General features: G+C 47.5%; 1 protein-coding gene across 6 annotated transcripts in view; it reads right to left on the bottom strand.

Moving 5' to 3' along the window:
- Positions 1–25,091, bottom strand: part of GALNT11 (polypeptide N-acetylgalactosaminyltransferase 11) — a 982,259-nt gene that overhangs the window by 664,714 nt on the left and 292,454 nt on the right. For all 6 annotated transcript variants that reach the window (XM_069647915.1, XM_069647913.1, XM_069647912.1 and 3 more), the window contains one exon: positions 6,621–6,787. In XM_069647915.1, the coding sequence (XP_069504016.1) occupies positions 6,621–6,787 (167 nt within the window). The remainder of the gene's footprint in view (positions 1–6,620; positions 6,788–25,091) is intronic.

Genomic DNA, 25,091 nt, shown 5'->3' with positions numbered 1-25,091 from the left:
GCTGTTGGGTGCATGGCCTGGCACTCATGACTGCAGACCCTCCCCACAGCCACCTGAGTGATGTTCAATACTAGGGGTGTCTCTGTAGCTGTGAAATGCTGCAGAGGTTGTGGGCAGGGCCTAAAATCTCAGGTGCATGTCCATACATTTAAATCTATGGGTGTGAAGTAGCTTATAACTCCAGTGCTTAGAAGTTTCTTCTTGGATGCATGGCCTTTGGCCATGCACCCTAGACTGTACACACTCCCCACAACCATCTGATCAATAACAAATACTACAGGTGTACCCATTGCTGTGCCATGCTGCAGTGGCTGTGGGCAGGGCCTATAGTCTTGGAAGTATGGCGTCCGGCCTACGGCCATGCACACAACACTGTAGGCCCTGGCCACAATCACCACAGCATATTACACCCATGGTTGCTTAAAAATCAGTAGCACACCCACAGAAGGAAACATTGTAAATGTAGCATGTACTGAATATGTACCCAAAACTCTGGGAGCTGGCCACACCTGCCAGATATATAATCGATTGTGAGGGTGTCCAGTATAAATGTGATAAGATGCAGTGGTTGTGGGCAGTGTGTACATGCTTGGGTGTATGGCATACAGCCTGCAACCATGCACCCAAAAGTATACATCTTGGCCACAACCACCGCACTAGATGAAACCCATGCTGGCTTGTAAGTGAAGAAGATATAACTTTGTTGTTGGATGCATGGCGTTTGGCCATGCACCCAAAAGTGCAGGGTCTCCCCCCAAACACCTCAGTAATGTGTGGAAGTTGGGGGTTTTCTATAGGTGTGGTATCCTTCAGTGCTTCGGGCCAGAGGCTGAAGTCCTAGCTGTATGTCCATAGATATTACATGGTATGGGTGTGCTTACAAGTTTGTTCTTGGGTGCATGGCCGCACACTTCCCACAACCAGGCAATCGATATGCATTACTACGGGTGTATCCATGGGTGTGACATACTGCGGTGGTTGTGGCCAGGGCCTACAGTCTTGGAAGTAAGGCCTTCGGCCATGCATCCAAGACTCTAGGCCCTGGCCACAACCACCGTAGCATGTCACACCCATGGCGGCGTACTAATGAATACAATACCCATAAGAAAAAGTAATGCAATTACGGCATGTTGTCAATTTCAATGTTCGCTAACACCACGCGTGTCCTTACAACAGTTACAAATTCCCTGTGCACTGCATGGACTGAAATACTACCGTTATTAGACCCCTCATTTTCTGTGCATACAAGGTGGCCATAGAAAAAACATCATGAAGACCGACCGGCAGAACAAAAGCATTCATCACCCAAGTCTTACTGTCTGAACCTTTCCCAACGCTCTATGACACAGCAAAAGAGTTTTATAAAATAAAGCATGTTTCCGCTGGTTGTCGCTCTGCTATCGGCGGATCCAAGATGTCGGGCGCATCCAAACAATCTGACGCAGAACACGTCTCGCTGCAGCCAATCGGCAGAGACGTTGCGTGTCCCCGGTCATGACGCCGGCCCCTTAGCCAATCGGTATCTTGTCCGTGGAGCGAACAGGGAAGTGTGACCGCGAAGCGGACATAGATATCACACATTTTTTTACACCCACTTTTGGTAATTTTAATGAAAAGTACTGCACAGAAGGTCACCAAATTTACAAAAGCACGCTTTCTGGACCAAGCCCCTGCCCCTACCACATATTTGGTGAAAATTCCAGCGGTTTGACCTGTAGCCGTGCGCAAAGTTTTTTCCCCATTCAGTCTATGGGAAAAACAGAAGTTTTGGGACTCCCCCTATAACTTTGCCCCCCCTGGACCAAACCTCACCAAAATTCAGAGTGGCCCATATACTTTTTTTGCAAAGTTTGGTGAGGATTCGTGCAGCGGGAGCGAAGTTATAAACCGCCCAAAAAGTGCTCTTCCTATGGAAACAGCAACTTAACCATAAATACACTGCCACTAAAGTGGCCGTGTGATTCCTGAAGAATGTTCACACCTAACACAGTGTGGGTCTTGGGGAAACACTGTACTTAAGAACCAGCCTGCATCACCTCCTGAAAGCTTAAGCCTCCAGTCTTTACAGTCGTCATTTCCAGATTAGCAACTGTTATGGGCACATGCTCCTTATGTTTTGAACGCAGTCTCCAACAGAGCACCCCATAACCGTAACAGTGAATGGCAGCTCGCTGATGACAGAGTGTAGACATGTTCTCACCAAGCTCATTGACCTTGCGTTCCGCCACTAAGTCCTGCGCATCTTCCAACTCATCACTCCCATTAGACAATAAGGGGTACAACTATCCTCAGAACCCCGGGGGCATCCAGGGGTTGTTTTCCCCCCCATCGTAACTGTAGCTGTTCATAATCATCTTTCCTTGAATAGTTTAAGGAAGTCATGGTGGCAACAGTAAAGACTGACACAAGGAATCACAGTTCAAGGTTCTTTATTGAACAATGAACGCAGGGTGGAAAAACGCCCAACCTAAACCTAATTCTAAAATGGGAGCAAGCGTCGACCACCAAATGAAAAATAAAAAAAAAAACACTGCCAAATCCTTACAACTAATTACAGAAAAGTGTGCAATAGGGTTTCAATAAAGAAAGAATTGTTCACAAATAGTAAGTCAGGATTTGATTGCCAGGGGGGTCTCCCTTCCCCACGTTTTGAGCACGGGGCAAAGTGGATCTCCTGAGCACAGCATAAGCTCGAGCTTTCTCAACACGAGCCGACAGTGCCGCATCAGCTGTCAGGTTCTTCGATGTCCAAGTCTCTTTGCAATACAAAGTCTCTTGCCTTCGAGGCCTGATGTATCCAGAAAACAAATAATCACAAAGTTCTGATTCACGTACACCATGGGTGATGGCTTCACCCCTGGGTCACCCTCTTCCGGGCGTAGACTCTTTACAAAATCTTATTCAACAAACCGATTAACAGTTCCTTTTCAATGCACTTTACAACTATCCACCCAGGATCTCCCTTTTTCGGGCTCAGACCCCCTTGAGACGTTCACCTCCCTCCTTCGGGTTTCACTGTGGCTTTTCTTACTTTCACGAATCTTAATGTCTTTTTAAACAGTTCATCAGGCTTCGCCCCTTTCGTCGGCTTCCCTCTTGCCAACCTTTTCAACAGACTGTTCATATGCTCATTTCCCCCCAGACGGGACTCATTTCCCTTAACTTCGCAATCATCTGTCGGTCAAAGACTTTCGACGTTACAGAGGATTTTACAAGACCCCTATATGACCACTTTGACCCCTTCCTGGTTACGGTAGTCTTTCTACCATTGGGTAATCACCAGAGTAATCCTGCCTGAGCACCCAACTGGTGCCAGCCTCCTCCGTTGCTCGTTTCCCCCCCCCGCTTTAGCTTTTCAAAGTTCACTTTAGCCGTTGGCTATTTACAATTCAACACAGTTCGGTTTCTTATCAGCTTCTCCATCGACTCACCGGCTATCATGAACTGCTTGGCTTTCTTCTCCTTTGAGTCAAGGTTGGTACCACAGAGACCCGGGTCTCTCCCCGGCCTGGTTATCAGAGAAGATGGGTCTCGTAAACCGTAGACATCTGTTGCAACACACGCTGGTTATTGTTCGCGGACTTAGATTTCCATCTGTGGGGGTTTCAGGGGCCTATATCAGAAAGGACAAGGTCACTTCTCTCCTTGTCTCCCTCTCGGTATTCACCATCTTTTGCCCTCCTCTTGAACTCCTGTGCTGAGTTAGCCCTCATGTTGTGCAGTCTGCCTTGCTCGTCCTGTGCTCTCGTGCTCCACCTTTTATCCCTGTGGGGAAGGGAAAGGGACGTCGGGTGTGTGTAATTCAGCTCAATTGCCTGATTTTGCCTAACCCTTGACCCTTGTATTGGGACATGTCAGGTAAACGGCTCTGGTGTTAGTTCCCCTTTCGTGTTGTGGGAAAGTGTATCAGAAAAGGGGGGGCAGTGTTTTGGAATATCCTATGTGGTAGGATTGGGGAAAAGGTGTTGAAAGAAGGGGACCACGTCTCACCCATTGGTGTCCCACTCCCACAGGACGCCCCCCATCCAGGTGATCCTCCCTCACTGGTCCACCCCCAGGAACTGGATCAAATAGCAATGGCAGTGTCCTGGCCACCTGGTTGACAGATCCCCTGGGACTAGCTAGGGAGACAGCTTTAGGTTTCTCACAATAGCCACCGGAAAGCTAAAAGAGCCCCCTAGTTTGCCATGCCTACCACAAAGGCTACATATTTGGGTTGTAAGACCCACCCCCCCCAGGCCATCATTGACTTAGGGCCGCCCATTTAGATCAAAATGTATATCAAACATTCTTGTATATATAAAATGTATATAAAAATTATTGGGGTTCAATAAAATTGCTATCAAAAACTTTGGCCAGTTATCAATTTTTCTATAAAATATATATCCATTTCCCATCACTGCGGGCGGAACCCCTCTGACGACATCACTTAGTCACTCTGCAAAACCCTATATTCACAGTCCCCGTCTTCAGAGCTCACTTCGCCCTCGATCAAGCAACATCGGCGAGCGCTGCTCCCACCTATATATAGATTTTATATAAAATGTATATTCATTTTATACCAAAACTGATATAAATTAGAAAATACTTCATAGCCAATGTGCATTTGATGTAAAATCAAACATTTTTTATATCCTTTTTATATCAAATTTATCAGAGGTTTAAATCAAAGCAGATAAAAAGGGGGAGGGACAAAGACCGGAAGCAGGGGGCGTGACCACCTGTCAAAATTTTACATTGTACAAAAGGGGACCCCCTTCTATTACTCACGCGTTCCATCCGTCTGTGTGTGCATATTTTCTGCAAGCATCTGTGTGCATACGTTCTGCTGTTCTTTGGCTTTTATACATTCATACTGGTTAGTGTGTGCATGGTTGTGCCTTTCTGTGAAGACACTGCCCAACTATCTTCCTGTTCACTTTCAAACTGTTTCAGTGTGTATGGTTTCAGCTTACATCGGTGTGCATGATTTATGTGGATCTTCCCAAACATGGTCTCTGCACATTCCAGGGTTCACAGTTTCCTCATGCCTCATTTTGCATGGTCTGGGACTATAGGTGTGTGGGGAAAGGTTTCACATGCTCCGTCAGCAGAGATTCATTCCGTCTCGGTTTGTGCGCATATTGCCCCCAAGGCCTTGTGTTGGGTAAAGGTGTGCTCTAAGGGTGAGGGGGGAACTGTGGAGGCATTAATCCTCTTAATGCTGTTTGATAGCTCAGAATCAAATTTAGAAACCACTCTTGGGTGTCACATTCTCCTCTTAGAGGTACCACACAAGAAATAATCCATTCAGGCTCGCTGGGGATGACTGGGTAGTCGCTTAGGGTACATTTCAGGGGTTGCTGGTTGGGTCAGCATGGTCATATTAATACAAAGGAAACAAAGGTCTGCAACGTTTAAAGACATTAATTTACCTATGACGCAATGCACATACCATCAACCCCTCCCCACAGCCCCACCCCGCTTCCTTGACCCTCCAATCACCCAACTGCAATGGTAAGTGACAGTGCTGCTTGCCAACTTTTTACAGCCATCAAACCCAACACAAGAGAGATAAACACTCAATGAAACTATCCTCCCAGAAAGAACTACTTGGGTCAAACCATTCAAGTAGAATCTACTCACTGAACAAAGCTATCAGAGCTGCTAAGAAAAAAGGGTTTTTGAAAAGCAGAATAATTACTGGGAGTTTATGCAACAGGCGGTGCTGGAAAATGAGGGAACTTAACTCGCTCAGTGTTTATGCTGCAAGTTATTACTCATCTGCCGTTTTATTGCTTGCAAATACCATTGGCCTGGGCTCAGAGGAGCTATTCTTGGTAAAGCCTGCAATACAACTGTAAAGGAACACCAGAGAGGGGGGTGTCAACGGAAACCATCACCACCATATTGCTGGAGATGGATACAGCTGTTACAGGTTATTGTTCCCCATCACTTACAGTTACCTTAAAAGAAGTTGAAATAATTAGGGGTGATATACTAGGCTGTAAAAGGTATGGCCTTTGAACCAGAGGCAATCAGCGAAAAATATGAGGCTCAGATTTAGCAGTTAAAAACAGATTTGCGCACTGCCCTTAAAATAATTAGACCCAGTTTTCCTGAATCCACCTAAATGCAAACAGTTTCTTAGTTTTAGTTGGGACCCTTTATTTGAAAGATGTAGTAACTGTACATTGATAGAAGGGATTGTGACAAACCAATCCTATTATGGCACAATTTTTAAGATTCCATTTTTGTCTATTAAACTATATTAACATATAAGATATACAGTCACTTTTAGGACCTGCATGGCAACAAAACAAAAAAACTGGACCCGAAAATGCCGCTGCTGCTGCAAATATGTGCTTGGCCCAACCGGTCGTTGAACTTCTGCATTCAGATGCTCAAACTCATGCTCAACATTTATCCTCAAATGAGAGCCTATTTCAGACCCTTTAAGTAGCCATTCTGGAGAGTGAAACCAATTGAGGAGGTCTTCCAATTTTCAGTGTGCATGGTGGGATGGGGGGGCAGGGAGTATCATGACAGCAGTGACAAACACCAAGGATCATACAAAAGGATCTCTGCCGAGGCAGGAGGGCTTTGAATGAACATGCACATGGGGTAAAAGCACTGCTCACCCAGTTCACTCTTGTCGTCCACCAATATTATTTCATGAAGATGAGTTGCAGGTGTGCGATCCAGGACACTGTGTACGGTCCGGAGCAAAGCAGAAAAGGCTTCATTGTAGAAGCAAATCACAACACTGGCGACAGGGAGCTCATATGGATATGACTTGCCCCTACACCTGCAAACAGGAAATAGGTACATGTATGAATCAAGGGGCTGGCTGCCATCTGCAGCAATTTAGTACAACACATGCCATGGTTGAGAAAAGTACAGTACCACGATACAGGCACACAAGAAGATCACTATACAAAGACAACATTGGTTGCATGCCTTCAATGTAGAAGAGGTACAGTACACAAAACAGACGCTACCATACAAACATTTTCATTTTTACAAAGGAACAAAGACAACAATGAACAGAGCATAGTTAAATTAGCCCAGAATAAACATGCAGTGAATAACTATCGGTTTGATCAAGGGCGTGGCCAAGATGGAAGAGAGAGCGGGCTCATGAAGACCGATCTAATGCTCCCAGTCCCCGACTTTTCAGTTAAAGTGATGCCAATGAAGGGTTGATGCTGATAAGTCCTTCCACTAGTGGAGGGGAATAAAGCAGGCCTCATCCAATCATTGCTAGAGATGGGTGCGATGACCAGATTGGTGTATGATAGAAAGTTATATAGATGCCTAGTGGTGCATGGTTTTCACTGGCGGAGAAAGCAGGCATGCAAAGGGGCACACGCCCAGAGGAACAAAGCTGGAAAGGTGGCTGGTCCCTGATTGAATAGCAGGTTCGGCAACATAACAGGGAAAACCAAAATGGGGAGGGATCTGCAATCAGCAATGAACCCCCCGAGAAAGGGCCCCAACGGACAACCACAATTTCATTCTGTATAGATCCCTCTGAACAGGGCTTAATTGGCACTGGACTCATCAAAAATTAAAGCAGTACATGGCCCTGCATTTACTTTCCCCTGGATGCTGGTGGTGTTTTCGTGGGTGGATTAACGGCAATCAGTGTGACTTCAGAAGGAAAGGCATCAGTAGATGTGCCTTATTAACCCACAAGGGGGCCCTCTGAGCAGAGATCTATAATATAGAAGAGGAATCTAAGAGACCAATTAACAAGACTTCAGTTCAGATCAGTTCAGATCATCTCTTAAATAAAAGATCTCTTGCCTAGTAGAGAGGGCAGACAGTATGGAAATTGCCATCAGTTTACAAGACAAAAAGACCTGCAGGTAATGCAATAATTATGAGATGAGAAACCTAAATACAGCCCTGCAAATAAAGTGTGAAGAGCTAGTCACATGTTTGAATGTGCATAAGGGATCTTTCACTTAGTTCTGAAAGAATCAGCCACCACTGAAGTCTAAATAGATAGAGCTCACCACATGGGCATTATTAAGAACAATTCACAACTTCCACCCTTCCACAACTTCTAGACACAAAGTAATAAAGCTTCCTATTTTTTCAGTGAGAGACCAATATCAATGTAAGCAGGGGAAATGGTGCATACCAAATATTTGGACAGTAGCTTTCGTTATGTCAAGATTTGCCACAGTCTACTCCAACTAGAAGGAGAGCCATGAAAATGGACTTAAAACCTTTTGAAGAGGGGGCGTGGCTTGGCGCCGATGGCGAGCGGTAGCTGATCTGCCGAGCTCCGGCCGAGACGGCGTTTCCTGATCCTTTCTCTCCGGCTCATGTGCGGCCCCAGCCCTTGCAGAGGAATGTGCGGTTGGGGGAAGCGGTTCTGCATCTGAATAACCATTGGGCCCGCCGAATTGGACCCCCCAGACGCAGCTGCGGCCCTAAAACGGCTCTCCCCCCTCCCGCTCTGATCGGATCCAAGATGGCGCCTCGCATCGCATAGCGGAGCCTACGAGGGGTATCCCTCCCCTAACGGACTTCCAGGCCTGGTGGGGAGAAGCGGAAGCACGAGAAAGGAAAACGACTCCCCCGGCCGCCGCCCGTCTGACAGAGGACTGGCCTGGCTCGGGTCACTCTACCGATCCAGCCCCACAAGATAAGGTGCGCGAGATCCCGCTTCACCCGCGAGGGGGGCCTCCCGCCTACCCTTACTCTTCTGAAACTCGCCTCTGTGGGCCGCACAACCAGACACGGGGGCAAAACATAGCTCACGGCCCGAAATTCGGCTAAGAAGAGGGCCTCACTAGCAACCCCGCAAGCGATCTATCCTTTGAGGCCTAGGACATCCGCAATCATCACCTCAAGATGGCCTCCAAGAATAAGACCAGAGCCGCCACCATGGACTCCTTTGTTTCCACCAAGCCAGGGCCGGCTCCTCTGAAGTCGCCCGGACGAGCGAAGGGGTGGCCGCCGATAACCACTCTCAGATACTTGATGCCATAGCCTCACTAAAAACGCATATAGACTCTAAGATCGACGAATTCAAAGTTGATATTCAACTGATCCGCCAAGACGCTCGCAACTTGGCGGAGAGGGTCACGACCGTCGAACAGTCGACGGAGGAAACATCCACGGCCACCACAGCCATGAAGTCAGAAGTTGCCCTTCTGAAGAGGAAAGTTGCCTTCCTAGAGGAAAGGGCGGAGGAGGCCGAAGGTCGGGCCAGACGGAGCAACATCAGGATCCTGGGTGTCCCGTAGGGGAACGAGGGGGCAAATACCACATCCTTCGTTGAAACCCTTCTGCTGCAAGAAATAGGGGCCGGCAAACTGACCCAGGGATTCTCAGTCGAGAGGGCCCACAGATCCCTCCAGAGGCGCCCTCCCCCTGGAGCACACCAGACCTATAATCGCTAAGATACTGAACTTTCAGGACAGAGAAACTATTTTACGGCGATCAAGGGAGGGGGGCCCCATCGAAAGAGGGAACTCAAAAATCTCCATCTATCCGGACTATACGCAGAAGGTTCAGAGAGAGGGGAATTCATTTGTCCCGATAAAAGCTAGGCTTCGACAACTGAACCTAAAATATAGATTGCTATATCCATCACGCCTCAGGGTCGTCTACAAAGAGAGAGTGGTATTCCTCGATAATCCAGAGGCAGCCAACATGTGGCTAGAGGATAATAACCTGGCGGATGGCAAGGACAACTCACGGAATGAGGCCTAACCCCCCCTGATCCCACAAGCGACCCCCGAGTAACAGTAAGAACTATCGTACATGACGCTGGAACACAGAAGGTAATCCAACTTCAGTTTTTCACTCGGAAACGGCCTCACTCGGCTCCGCCGCCAGGCCCTCGCCCCACCCCCAGCGTAGAATTCACCCGGTCTAGGCACCTGCCTGACCCAGCTCGCGCCCGACTCCCGGATGGGCTCCGACGGCTCGAGAGCGCCTGAGCACCGCGACAATGTTGTAGTCGCTGGGCGCACCAGTTTGAGTTCTGTTATTAGTTTTATTAGTTGTACAGTCTTCATGCTTCCTTTGCCAACAAAGACCGAGATGGGTCCAGGACGCGACCCCGACGACCGGAATTCAGTGACATTCCCCCCGCAGGCCACCTACGGAGGACTAAAGCAGAGCCGGACTCCGGAGACCGAGTCCCGCATTAAATCCGAAACTCAGACCCGATGGCGGCACAGTTCACTGTGATGACATGGAATGTGAGGGGTATGGGCTCATACCTCAGACGCAATCGCATACAATCCTATCTCAAAAGGAAGAAAGTTTCGATTGCACTCCTTCAAGAGACTCACCTCACGACGGAGGCCATGTCCAAGATTGCAGACCGATGGGCTGGGACTGTGAGAGGGTCCCCCTACTCTAAATACGCTAGAGGGGTGCTAATATGGATAAGCCCGGACGTGCCCTTCCAGATGGAGGGGAGTGAACAAGATAAGGAAGGGAGATACGTAGTGATTTGGGGTACAATGGAACAGACCCCAGTCTGCTTGGTCAACTCCTACTTCCCACATCACGGAATACCGGCGTACCTCGCCACAATGATTACAAAGCTGATTCGGCACCGGGACCGCACCTTCATATGGGGAGGGGACTTCAATTGTGTTGCTGACGCAAGCGCGGACAGATCGCTGCCCCCCCCCCACACCCGAGCAACCTTGCATCCCGTGCCCTGAGGGAAACTCTGGAGCAGCTCAATCTAGTGGACATCTGGAGGGAACACCATCCGGCCGACAGGATTTACTCCCACTACTCAGCCCCACACGGAGTCCATACAAGAATTGACTACCTGTTTATCAACAAGGAGCTCGCCCCACGTGCTGTATCTACAGAGTACCTGGGGCGAACGATCTCCGACCACTCCCCACTGACCATGCTATGGCAGTTGAGGGGCCCCAGACCCCCGATCCCCATGTGGAGGATGCCGACTGCAGCACTTGATGATCTCGAGTTCAGGGAAGGCCTTGCCGAAAAAAATTTGAAGTTTACCTGGAAATCAACATGGGGTCGGTATCCTCCTGGGGCACATTATGGGAAGCTATGAAGGTGGTGACCAGAGGCGAAATTATATCGAGAGCCGGTGGTACTCGCAGGCGATTGCAGAGAACGCCCCGAAGCACGAGAAGCTGAGATCTCCCGACTAGAGTCTGCTCACGACAACTCCACAGAGGCCGAGAATAAATTGAAGGAAGCCCGCGCAGAATGTCAACAAGTATGGGAAAGACTAAAGAAATTCGATTTCACCACGCATACCACCCGATCCCACAAAGAATCGGATAAACCAGGGAGATTACTGGCCTGGCTCTGCAAGCGGGAACACCCCAAACATCTCCCAGTGGAGATACGGGACGCCGATGGGACATCCCACACCACCCAGCTGGGGATCAATGAAGCCTTTGCCAAATTCTACACCGAACTGTATGCTCACAAGAAGCTAATTCCTACTGAAGACATTATAGACACACTTGAGGAGATAGAACTTCCCCGCATCTCACTCGAGCAGAGAGAGGAACTGGAGATGGAGATCACTCTTGAGGATGTGCAAGGGGCGATCAGGTCCCTCTCTAACAACAAAGCCCCTGGCAGCGACGGCCTCCCACCTGAGTTTTACAAGACGTATGAGTCCATCCTCACCCCAGTTCTCCACGAGGTCTACCAGGAGGCATACACGAATGGGATTCTCCCCAACACCATGAAAAAAACCATAATCGTCCCTATGCTCAAGCCACACAAATCGCCCACCGACTGAGTCCTATCGCCCTCTGGCCATGCTAAACTACGATGCCATATCCTCACATCCATATTAGCCCGCAAGCTGGCCAGAGTGGTGGGATCCATCGTCCATGAAGACCAGAACGGATTTGTACCTGGGCGCAACACCACTGCTAACCTCAGGAGGCTACAGCATGTAATGGCTGAAACACACGAGAGGGACGAGGACCTGGCGGTGTTGTCGCTCGATGCTATCAAGGCCTTCGACTCCATATACTGGGAATGGATCAGGGAGGTCCTGAGAAGATTTGGCTTCGGAGGGGGCTTCATCAGCTGGATCGAGGTCCTCTATAATTCCCCAATGGCGAGAGAGAAAACGGGAAGAATGGTATCAGCAGCCTGGGAAATACAAAGGGGAACGAGACAGGGGTGTCCGCTATCGCCCATGCTGTACATACTGGGCCTGGAGCCGATTGCACTGTACTTCAGGCAGCAGCTTTTCGACGCTGGTATCAGGGTGGGCACTGTACACCACATAATATCTCTATACGCAGACGACGTCCTCCTTTACCTAAGCACTCCCGAAGTTAACGCACCGATAGCACTGGAGGTACTAGATAATTACGCGAAGTACTCAGGGATCCGATTCAGCAGGAGCAAGTCCTCCGCCTTCCCCCTGGCGGGCCTACGCAACATTCCAGAAAGCAATCTCCCAGTGATAGGAATAGGTTGGCAACTGGTCAAGTTCCGTTATCTGGGGATCAACGTAAGCCATAACCCGCTACTCACGCACGAACACAACACTGAGGTCGCCATCATGAGTCTTCGATGCTCTATAAAATTCTGGTCCAGGCTCCCATTGGCCATGGTGGGCAGGGCAGCGATAGTCAAGATGATCGTACTCCCCCGATTCCTATATTTCTTCGTGAACATTTGCCATTGCGTTCGACCGCCCTTCTTCAAGAAGCTGGAGGCTATCATCAGGGACTTCCTTTGGGGCCCCCACAGGCACAAACTGTCGCTATCTGTTCTCTCCCTGCCACACAAAGAGGGTGGAATAAAGCTACCGGATCTCCAGTTATACTATCTGGCTGCCCAGCTGAGTCACATAACGAAATGGCTCTCGGACGAACCTTCGGCTGAGACGGAACTACTGAGGCAATCCTCGAACAATGTGATCCCCAAGGAAACCCTGTGGCACCCCTCACGGCAATCCCTGGTCACCTCACAAGTGATTGACCTGGGAAGGAAGATATGGGCCAGGTCCTGCTACATCAGGCGAGTACAACACCCATATTCTCCGGATAACCCCATCTTAGCAGACACCTGCCGAACGGATGCAGACCTCTCCACAGCAAGGAGGTGGGAAGAAGCCGGCATATACACATGGGGCGACATGTACGAGGAAGGGGAATTCAGGGTTTTTGAATCTCTTAAGGCCGCCGAAGGAATACCCCCGGGCCAGTTCCTCTGGTACCACCGCCTTAAACAGACTGCCAAGAAACAATGGACCGGCTGGCCGGAGGAACCCTCCCCTGACCCTCTACTTCAAGAAATGCATGACCTCTCGGATGGCTGGAGACCAGTCTCCAGGCTCTACAGCAGACTATGCGAAAAACCTAACCCTAAAGGCGAAGATCTGAGGGCGAAATGGGAAGCGGACCTTGGGACCCCGATCACGGATAAAGAATGGGAGAGATCGCTAATATTTCCCAAAAAAGTGTCCAGGAATACCAGATTCGGCCAGATTCAACTGAACGTCCTGTATAGGACATACATGACCCCACACAGGGTCGCCTCCTTCAATAAGACATCCTCCACTGCATGCCCATGGTGTGGGAATGATAAAGCGGACATGATCCACATGTTCTGGACTTGCACTAAGGCGATGACACTATGGTCCAAAGCCAAACAGACTTGCATGGACGCCGGAATGACGAGGTACGAATGGACCCCCGGCAAGTGCCTCCTGGGGAATTACCCCAGACCTAGCAAGTCCAAGCATGCTGTCAGACTAATGGACATCTCATGCATCCTGGCTAAGAGAACAATTGCAATGGCCTGGAAGACGCCGTCGGGCCCCAGGCATGAACGATGGCTCAAAGAACTCGAGAGATGGACAGTAGCTGAAACCAGGGCCTGGCAGGAAGGAATCACGTCAAGCGGCGAAACCGAGTGCGGCACCCTGGAATCATGGAAGGCCCTCCTCAGAGACATACGCTTCAGCGCCGACCACAAACCCCCCTGAAATCTCGTAGCATCACACTGGCACTATCCCCTGACGCCAGCACTGGAAGGACAGCCCTTGTCTGCGACCCCTCCTGCTTCCTGAAACTTTGGGTCGCAGGCCCTAACCCATCCGTCCACTGTAAGTTCGCTGCAACATGAAGACTGTTGATTTGTTTGTTCCCTCCCCCTCCCCTGTCCCCCTTGCACCGTCCCCTCCCTTGTTTGAACCACCGTTTGATTTCTCGTTGTATTGCACGTTCTTTTTTTTCCCACCAAAATCAATAAAATACGTTTAAAAAAAAAAAAAAACCTTTTGAAGAAACAAATCTGCTATACAAATGTACCTATCCGTTTGGCAGAAAGTTTAAAATGAACTGATAAATGACAACGTAGTTCCCACCAAAAGAAGGAGCAAAGCTGCTTGGTGTTCATCTTCAGTGGAAGCTGGAAAAGAGTCCACCTCTTTTACTTCTCTGAGGGAACAGAGGGTGGAGTCCAGATAGCAAACCAAGAGATCTAAGATACTACAGGACAGCGCACATTAATGCAATATACCTCTGTGTACATAAGGGGTTTCATTGCTCCTAGAGCTCTGTCTGGGCTACTTTTATGTATATCAGATGTTTGAAGCACCCTTATAGTGCTTGGAAGGTGTAACCTATTTCAGTTAATTCTGAGCTGTCTCAACTTTGATTATTTCACTCATAGTGGGGTCTGTAGAGTGACACAAACCAGAGGGGAGCTGGAATATGATGACACTAAATGGTTATTGTTCTGTCATCTGAAACCGTCTGTATGTCCACTATAAGCTCAAGGCCAAGACAATGCTTGACCTTTGCCTAAATCGATCAGAAGGTAGGGGAAGGGTATGGCATCTATGACTTTTCCATGTTCATGTATTGGATTTACATATTTGGCTTGGAACGTTAAAGATGTTGGAAGAGGTTAAAAATAACAGGCTCTTGAGTGAGACAAGGGCCCACAAGCTAATGGCTAGGCTCTACTATTACCTAGGGCTGGTGCAAGGGCAAAGTACAGCTTTCGGTCATTCAATATTGCACGCCCCTAATGAAAGTTTTGCTAGCTGCACAGAAACAACAGATTGTGGCTTTGCAAGAAACACTCTTACGGTCAATGGCCCAAAGGAGATTAAAACACAGAAACTACAGGTTCCAATTCCATTCTTCATACAATGGCAAGAGAGTTATTTGGTTGGGTACGATCTCTATAGGTGAAATTAAAATTCTCCCAGTCTCCTATACTTATTCCTGGCAATCTCTATACTCAATCCTTGCAACACACGTCATACCCTGGACATTGTATTGAAAAGTACCTGGGGTGGTAAAATAACAGGACACAATGAAGAATATTCCTTATACCATAAGGCTAAAGGTGTTATGGCGTGTCTGGACCTCTACAGATCCTAATTAGCATCTCAACTGAAAGTGGTCACTGAATTGAATAAAATTAGACCTGGAAAACAATCCATATCTGGGATACATAGTGGAAGCAGCTACGGTTGACGAAGCATCAGAGCCCCGAATGTATGCAGTGATCTGATTATGAAGGCTACTATGGAGGGCTGGGATGAAGTCACACAATGTCAGAGTTTTGCTCTCATCCCTTCCCTTTACACCAATTCAAGAGAATTGCGATATTTCCACCCAGACAAATACATTTTTTGATGCGTGGGTAACAATGGGATGCACTAAAGTAAGGGACTGGTTTATGAAAGGTGTAATCAAAACATCTGAGCGATTTAAGCAGGTCTCTGAGTTTAGGGGTGGGGGAGAGATTCCGATACTGTCAAATTTGACACTGTGTGCTGCACCCCACTATACGGAAAGGAGCAGTGATATTGACATTCCGAACTATCACAAATAGATCATACTTCGATTAACACATGATATTTATCTCTCTCTATTTGAAATAGAAGGAGTACCAGCCACTCATTTACTGTTAGCAGCTTAAGCTAGTAATTGTCTCAATATGGAACGCAAGCTCCATCCAGGCTGCTCCGATTTGGTTGACAAAGGTGTGGAACATAACAACGATGAAGATGTTAACTGAATGCGTCAGAGAGAGCCATAAGAATTTCTGTGCTGTATGATGAATCCAGGGAATTCGTGTCTTCTTCTCAAGAGGGAGTCGCCCCCTGTGAGACTAGGGAGGTGAGCCTGCTACTCAAAACACACCTGAGGGTGTTGGGCAAGAAGGATCGCACTGTGAGTGACCCCACCTTAGGGGACAAGGACGACAGATATTTTAAGATCTCCCTTAAACCCAATGACCCCAGTGTTCTTGGCATATATGGTAACAGAGAAATTACTTAATGCGGCCTTTACAAATGGTTGGTGCGAATGCTGACACCTCCTTTGAATTGCAATCCCAGAACAAAATGGACTATGTCTCTCACCTAAAGACATCGTATATAAAGAATCATCCCCTTAAATGCAGAGAGAGATTAACGAAGCCAATTGACTACAAGAAAGAAGTGCTGAGCGGATGCTGCCGTGCAGAGCCAACACTACCTGGAGGCAGGACCCCAGCTTGTACGTGGTGGGCAGAGAGCTTGCACAAATCTGTGGAGCCCAGTAGCGCCGGAGGCATTAGGCTCCCGTCTCTCTGTCCGAGAGCCAACCCACTGCCAACACGGTTGAAGACCGGCATGCCGGAGAGGAGCAGACTGCCACAGACAGAGCGAGCAGCCCCCCAGAAGAGAAAACCTTAGAACAACAGCAGGTATGCAGAGCGTGAGCCAGAGAGGGAGGAGGGTGGGTGAACTCCATGGCAGGCCATGGGGAGTTCAGTATATCATAACTCAGAGGCCCGATGCACCCTTTGAAGTCACCCGCTTCAGACCGAAGAAAGGGAAAGTCATATCGCTTATGACAAAAGGGACCTGTGGTAAGTCAGATAGGAAGCAGCAACTGCACAATGTTGGCTCAATGCTTAGTTTTTGTGCAACTTAAAGAAAATACTTACCTGATCCCATTTCTATGGCAGAGGTTCACTAATCATACAAAACAATAAACAGTGCTCGTCAGGATGTCATACAAACACATCTAGTCCTCTATCTAATTGACCCTACTACTAAATAATAGAAAGAAAAACTTGGCCTAGAGAAGCGGTTCTCTCTCTTCTTTTGTGGCTTCTGCTGGTTGGTGAGTGACCACTCCTCCCCGCCCCTCCTCACACCCCCTCAAAAGTGTCTCTTGAGAAAGAGTCTTTTTTGCACACTCAGGTTCTTAGCTTGAAATATAGTTAAAAACGAAAACCGTGTGTCCTGAGTTTCGTCTCAAAATTGCGAAGAAAAGAATGCTTGTTTTGGCCCACTAGGTTTTAGCCTTCTTGCACAATTCAAGCCACTAAATACCAAATCAAGGGCACAAAGAATGAACTTTTGGGTTACTCTACAAAGACTTGCTTAAGTCTGGTAGGTCAGCTCTTACTGGATGAACTTCCTTTTAGAACGTTTTCCATGTTTCTTCCCTTGTTCTTGGTCCACCCTGCCAGGCGGTCGGATATCAGGTAGGTTATACACATGCATGGGACCAAGAGAGTCACCTTCATACATCTTCTTACAGGTATCCATCTGCAGTGCTTGACTGCGGGGTGTAATCTAGACTGGGTTTAGAACTTGTTGCCAATCCATCCAGGCTGTCAAGTGTCAGTCACCTTCCTAAGGCATATGCTTCCTCTCTGACCGACCCTCCCAGGTCCAACTGGGGTCCTTCCTCTTCGCTACCTTTTTCTCTACCTGTGGTGTCCCCCAGGGGTCTAACCTCTCGCCCTGGCTGTTCAACCAATACCTGGCACTGCTTACCCACCGCATCGCCACTCTCTGCCCCAACTTTCAGTGCTATGCGGATGACACTCAGCTCATTTTCAGGCTACCCTATACCTCCTCCTCATCTCTGAATGTCTGTCTGCTATCCAGGAGTGGTGTGCCACCAATGACCTCTGCCTTAATGCCAGTAAGACTGAGATTCTCCTCATCGGCACACCCGCTCCCTCCTTTCCTGTTGCTCTCTGGCCGGCCTCTCTTGGTCCTCTTCCCGTTCCCACCTGCAAAGCCAAAAACCTCGGGGTCATATTCGACTCCACACTTTCCTTCTCTCATCACATCTCTGACATCTCCAAGAAGTCACAATAGCAGCTGCACCCACTCAGAGGTATTCTGCCTTTCCTCTCCTTCCCCCATAAACTCACTGTCTCCAGAGCTCTGGTTCTCTCTAGGCTGGACTATTGCAACAGCCTCTTTCTAAATCTGCCTAGTTCTCTCTGCCTTCTGCAACTCATCCAGAACAGGACTGGGAGACTTGTCCTTGGCCTCAAGCCCAGGGATCGTATCCCTCCAGGACTGAAATCTCTGCACTGGCTCCCAGTGGCTGCGAGGATTAAGTTAAAAACCCTCTGCATCGTCCACAAGGCCTTCTGGGATCTGGGGCCTCAATACCTCCAACTCGCTCTTCCTAAATATCTTAATTCTCGAGCTCTTCGCTCATCTGCCTCCAACTCCCCGAGGGTCAGTCGCTTCTCCAAGCAATGAGTTGGTGGTAGATCTCTCTCCTTGGCTGGTGCCTCCCTCTAGAACAGCCTCCCTGCCTCCCTTAAACTTGAGGAGAACCATCTCCGGTTACGGAAACACCTCAAAACCTTTCTCTTTGCTTCTGCTTTCTCTCTTCCTCTCCTCTGCTGACCTCCTGGCTGAAACCGGTACTGCACTGGCTACCTCGACACCCTCTGATCCCGGGCCCAGGTCCCTGTCCGGCCAGCGTCACACACCTGCACTGCCCACCTGGCAACCCCCGCACTTGGGGACTTCTGTATCCCTACAGTCCCCACACCAGACCTTGATACCTGATGTCCGCACTTACCACATGCTGGCTGCTATTTTCTTTATTGTTTTTATCTATTCCCATGTACTGCACTTTCCTTTCCTCCCTTCCGACGCATTTGCACGATCTGAATGACACCTGGCCCAGTAGGATCGTGTATGTCCCCTTGTTCCCCTCCCTTGCCTCGTCGTGCCTTGAAACACTTGTGTATAGGCGCGTTATAAATGCCATATCATATCATTCAGCCTTTCGGCACGGCTTGTCCTACTCTTCGGTTTCTAGTAACCCCCTCCTGAAGTTCCTTTTGAGCAAAGTCTTGGTTATTTACAATCCTTGTATTTGTCTGTTCCGCTCAGACTTTTGGTCACTTATTTCATGCTTTAGTTCACAGCCCCCTATTCCTCCCTCACCCCAAGTTATGTATTTCAAATTCAGCACTTGGGGCTGTTTGCTCACTTTCCATTTTATAGTAGCTCCCCCTGGGTCTGGTGTTCTTTTTCCCCTTCTTTGGGTCTTTCTTTTGGTTCCCGTTTGTTTTTAGGCCCTCCGGGGCACCTCTTAATTTGTTTTTCTAGTGTAGCATTTGGCTTCTCCTGTGGTGCTCCATGGAGCTAGGTTGCTATCCTCCCTCCCTTTGATGTGACCCATGTGCCTGGGCTTTCGCAGGGTTTGTCGCCGGGGAAGGCGGTTGCTTGTTCCGGCTTGGCACCATTCTTCATGGTTTACCGTCGTCTTCGTCTTTGCTCAGACAACTCGTTTCAGCCCTGTTGGTTTGCCGCTTAGGTTGCAGTGTGGTCTCTCTCTCCCTAAGACCTCAGGGATAAAAATCCCCAGCTTTCCTGGAATTATCACAGTTGCGCTAGCTCTCTGCCTACCATGTACATGTCGTGGCCCTGCCTGCAGGGGAGCTCAGTCCCTTTTGCTGGCCTCCTTCAGGCTGTCGCCCTCTTCTGCCACGGCTCCACCAACCCCGCAAGTAACAGGCTTGTTCCTTAAATGCTCCGCTTCACAATGTGAAAAAGGACTTCCATTGGTCATGGAACTCTGGTTCCAGAGGTGTCAGAAACCCGATCCAGCATTTTTTAAAGGGCCCACTTTTGTAACAATATGATCAATGTGCATGTGTGCAGCAACCCTGTTGGACATGGGGTTTAAGGGAGAAGGTACAGTTTGCTTTACCTGGGGGTCCTTTTCCCCTAAGCTGGAGGGGTCCCCCCCAGTGAGCTTCTGCTTGCCCAAACCTACAGGGAAGGTTTTGCATAGCAGGTTCACATCCCCAGTTTCAAAGGTGGTGGCTCCCCCTTGGGGAGAAGGGACACATTCCCTGAATTTGTTACAGCTCCCTAGAAAACAGAACACAAACCAAATCCCCAAGGAGGTGAGCCAAACGTTTATACCCTAGAAAGTGGGTGTAAGGTCAGACCGAACAGATGAGAGTTGCAGAGGAAGGTGGACAAATATCCCTCCTGAGTGAGGGGACCCTTAGAAAACCACACAAGAGAAATATCTCAAGGGGGGGAGGGAAGTACAACCCAAAAGTGGGTATGAGTCAAAAAGAGAAGAGGAGACTCAAGAGAGGTCTAGGCGAACAGGCTACTTTGCCTGCAAGAGATACAGAGTGGAGATCCAGAGGTCTGACATGCCCAGGTAATCAACCTTATACAGAAAAGCTAAACAACCTTCATCAAAGCCGGGGAGCAGAGTGCCAAGGTGCTTGAGAGACCACCAGAAATTGTCCCAATAGGAATCTGAATTGGTCAGAAGAGGAGAACCAAAGGGGATGCCAAAAACTTCCTTCCAGGTTAAAACACCCAATAAAAAAGTGCATGTATAAAGGTTGTCCAGAGGGGATGATATGATAGTTTATTTGTATAGCACCTATGTGTTTCAACGCGCTTTCAAGGCAAGGGAGGGAACAAGGGAAAATACAACGACATTCTTACAGGCCATGAACAGTAAGGATGTGAAATTAACTATCATACTCGGCCCGACGACATTTCAGATAGTGCAAGAGCTAAGACATAGATAAGGAAGGTAGAGTGGGAAGGAAAAGGAAACAGACAGGTGACTACCATACTAGGCCTCATGACATTTCTGGTAGAGCCGGAGAAAAACAAACGGTGAGGGGGAGGGGTGCGGAAAGGGAGGGGAGGAACAAAACAAGCGACTATCATACTAGGCCTGAAACGTTTCAGATAGGGCTGGAGGGAGGGGATGGGGGCAGTAAGGGGATGGGGGAGTGACAGACGAGGTTGCTATCATACTAGGTCCAGGGACATTTCTGATAGAGTAAGTGCATAGAAGAAAGTAAGGTGAGGAGATAGGAAAATGGAGAGGGGATGGGAGGAGAGAACAGAGAGTAAGCAGTCAAAAAAGAGTGGAGAAGCAAGAGGGGAGAGAGAATACAATTGCAGAAGTCAGAAGTAATACATAATGTTGCAAGCCAGGATACAAGATGAAGATGGGAACAGCATGATTCAGGGCCACCATGAGTACAAGAAGCAAAGCAAGTCCAGCATGAGAGTTGAGAAAAGGTGACGCACCGTGAATCAATGAAGTCCATAAAAGTAAAATCCAGCATTGACCACGAGACAGTGATGGTGAAACCAGAATGTATCAGGACAGACTCCTGGATGGAACAGGCAAGCAATTCGCCCCAGTGAAGATGCCCACTTCATATCCCAAGAAGGGGAACAATACTCCTCAGGATAAAAGGAACCCAGAGGATACAAAAAATCCAAGAACTGGTTACCAGACAAATAAAGCAAGGAGGAGATCCGAAAAGGGTACATACAAAGAGGATAGTTGGTCAAGGAACACTACATGGAAGAGAAATGAAGGTCCGAATCACTAATGAAACATTAATAAAACTCATGAACTTTAACCAACACTGGGAAGCAGAGTCCCTAGGTCCACAGAAGGTCACAAGGAATTACCTCCAAAATAGAAGGTGAACTGCTCCGAAGGGGAGAGTCAAAGGGGCTATCAAACATTACCTTCAATGCTACAAAATCTAATATAACAAAGGGGGAAATCCACTTTTAAGGATTGTCAAGAGTCTATGAAAGTGTCCAACAATTTGCCCTGTTCATTTGGAGTTAAATAACTATTGAGAACCATCATAATTGAAGTCTACGAAACTCTAAGGGGAAGAGTTCACTGGTCTTTTCTTTAGATTATAAATACTGTGCTGAGAAAGCAAACAAGAGTAATAATTGCACCTTTCTACAAGACATTTTAGATTGGTGTTAGAACAGTGACGAGTGCCAAAAGCCTCAGAAGCTGAAAAAAGGACATTTCAAAATATATTCAGTGGAAGAGAGTCAAGCACCACCCAACAACTAAGTCAGAGTATTCATCTGTACTACTTTTCTTGCTTATTTTTTTACAGTGGTAGGGCCAGTTAGGTAATTTAGGTCTGGAGAGAGGACAAGTTGTGTTGTGTAAGACATCCTGACGAGCACCTTTGTTATTTTCTTTCGTAGATAGGGAACCCCACTGTAGCAATAGGGCTAGCTGAGCGACTTTCTTTTTGTTCATAAAACGATTGTTAATCATGCTCACTTGACCGAGACCGAGTTCTACCTTCTACCCGTCACAGCAGTTTGGCACCAGTTTTAGAATATATGAAAAATGAGTGTAGAGCACTTTCATGTCCAAATAGGTTCAAGTCTCTAAACTTAGTTGCTTAAAGGAGTTACAACACTACAGGTAGTGTAAAGGCATGTTGGAAAATCATGGCTCGATTTGTACTTAACATTTTGTTAAAGAAGAGGGAGAAAACGGATCAACTGAAATAAGCTGTTTTATTTGTTGTTTTTTGAAATACAGAAAAAAAACTTGTCAAAAACGTTACTTACCTGCTAAAGACTGCTTACCTAGTCGGAGATGTACTCCATATATTCCAGCTTATGAATCCACTGCCTTTTACCTTGATCTACACAGCAACTCAGTGATAGGATGACCAAGCCCTTAGCTGAAAAGTATGGCAACATAAATAGTAGTACAATGGAAGACCACAGCTTATTCACTGTGAGAATCCAGTTGAGGTCTAATCTGCACGAACAATTGAGCTGTTGAAGATGACGAGGTAATATACTCTCTCCAAACACCAGTCTGCTTTCGAGATCACCTCATTGAAATAAACAATTGGTGCTTTGATGGCTTTTGCAATGATTGGGGATGTGAATAAGCATGTTTTCTGCTTTGAATATCGTGCGATTTATACCACACACCACTGCCATTTGCATAGTCTCCAGGTGCTCTTTGGCGTATCTGAAAATAAGAGGGCTTGGTTTGCAAGTGAAAAGTGTCAGAGCCCACACCTGCTTTTGCTATGTTGTTGGTAGTTTTAGTTTGAAAAAAAAACAATCAGTGTGCATGGGTTTGCTTCTAGGTGGGTGTGGGTTGGTTGGCATGTAAGGCGTTTGCATCCACGCAGCAGGACTTGTGTGCCCATGGTGTAAGGATGCATTGGCCATGTTGAAAATGTGCGAGTTATTGGAGGAGTTCTGCTATGTGTTGTCAGTGCTGTAGGTGTTGTGGGTTGTAGGTGTTGTGTGGGCGTGGTAGAGTTGGTTTGTTTGTGGTATGTTTGCAGGAGTATGAATGGTTTCGGTGGGTTAGTGGGGGGAAATAGTGCAATCCTTGTGGCATCCAGTTAAGTCTCAGTCGCGTAGGTAGCTTGTTGAGTAACTGAAACAGAGTGTGCCATAGTAAACTGTGTGTGGTCTCCATTTGACAACGGTGTATGGCTTGCTAGTTAGCTTGGCATATTAAAAAGGCATGTATTTACTGCTTTCCTGAAGGAAAAGTGTTCCTCTAGTGTGCGGATTCCCTTAAGGAGGGAGTTCCAGACTAACATTGTTGCTAGACCTCAGCGTTCGGTTTGGTCTTTAGATGGAGATTTTGTCTTGTAGAAATTCTGCTCCATGGCCGTGAATTGCTCTGAGAATAATGCAAGGTGTATTGAAATAGATCCAGGTAGCGAGTTTTGTGATCTTAGTAGTGGTGTGATGTGTTCTCTCTTGTTGAGTCTTAGAAGGAGTCTTGCTGCTACATTCTGGAATTGTTGTAGTTTGTTTTCGGGGAGGTAGTCAGGCATGCCGAGTAAAATGCTTTTGGCATTATCTATTCTTGACATTCTTGACATGACAAGTAAGATAAGCGTGAAGGCTCTGTGGGGAAAAGTGAGAACGGGTAATAGCCGATCTTAGGTGGAAGAAGCATTTCTTTACTACCGAGTTAACTTGACGTTCCAGTGTTAGCTCATTGTCCACCAGGATTCTGAGATTTGTTTCCACTATTGGGGCTTCTGGTCACCAAAGATTGCTTAATGCAGTATCTAGAATTAGGAGTCATTTAGTGGGAGAATAAGAAATAATAAAATCAACCAGTATAATCGTACTCGGTATATCAACATCTGAAGGATGATGGGTTGGGTCAGACAATGATCTCACTACTCTGCTCCCTCAAATGCTTCCCTGGCTCCCCAAATCAGACCTTTTTGTTATTGAGCAATACAAGGACTGTAAATAATTGTTTTATAGTGGAAGGAGAGAGGGGCCAAAGAAACAATGGACTAGGAGCATGTTAGTCACCAAGGCTAAAATGTGTAATTTTCAGTATATCCAGTTCCCTTCCCACACACCCATGAGGGACTATCCACACATGAGCATGCTTAAAAGGTAAAGAAAATGCTGAATAGATCTTATCCAAACAGAACCTTGAGAAGATTTGATCCAAATTGTGTATCAGATCTGGGGGTGGATTCCAGGGAATAATGTCTGCAAAAGGTATGCAGTGAGAACCAAGTGGCCACACTCAAAACTGCCAGGGAAGTGAAACAGGGACAATTCCAAGATGTTGTCGTTGCACATATTTCATATTTCTACCTTAAAAGAGTAAGCCCCGAATGGAGCAGCCATCAGAAATGCAGGACATGACCCACAGAGTACTGAATGCTCTGGATACCTGAACATCGGTGGTAGAAACTTTAAACTATGAAATTTCTGCAAGTCTGCCTGACTTTGGTTTTAGACAGTCTTGGTCGTGCAAGGCAGAAGTAGAGGGCCCACCAAACATCCACAGAATTAAGTGTCTGTCTAGCCTCAGACAAAGGATTGTGGGAAAACTGTGGCAGATTTCCAGAATAATATGGAAGTTCAATGACACCTTCAGTCAAAAAGAAAATCTGTGAATAGGACAACCCACCCTACAAGAAAGACTTTAAACAGTGTATCTGAATACAGCACATTTAGCTCTTCGATTCTTCTAGTGGATTTGACTTAGGCCTCACAAAATCCT

The sequence above is a fragment of the Ambystoma mexicanum genome, chromosome 2q (assembly GCF_040938575.1).
Source record: "Ambystoma mexicanum isolate Mex_15411 chromosome 2q, UKY_AmexF1_1, whole genome shotgun sequence".
In the NCBI taxonomy this organism is placed as follows: Eukaryota; Metazoa; Chordata; class Amphibia; order Caudata; family Ambystomatidae; genus Ambystoma; species Ambystoma mexicanum.
The sequence above is the reverse complement of the archived record's forward strand: the minus strand, read 5'-3'. Positions and strand labels throughout refer to the sequence as shown.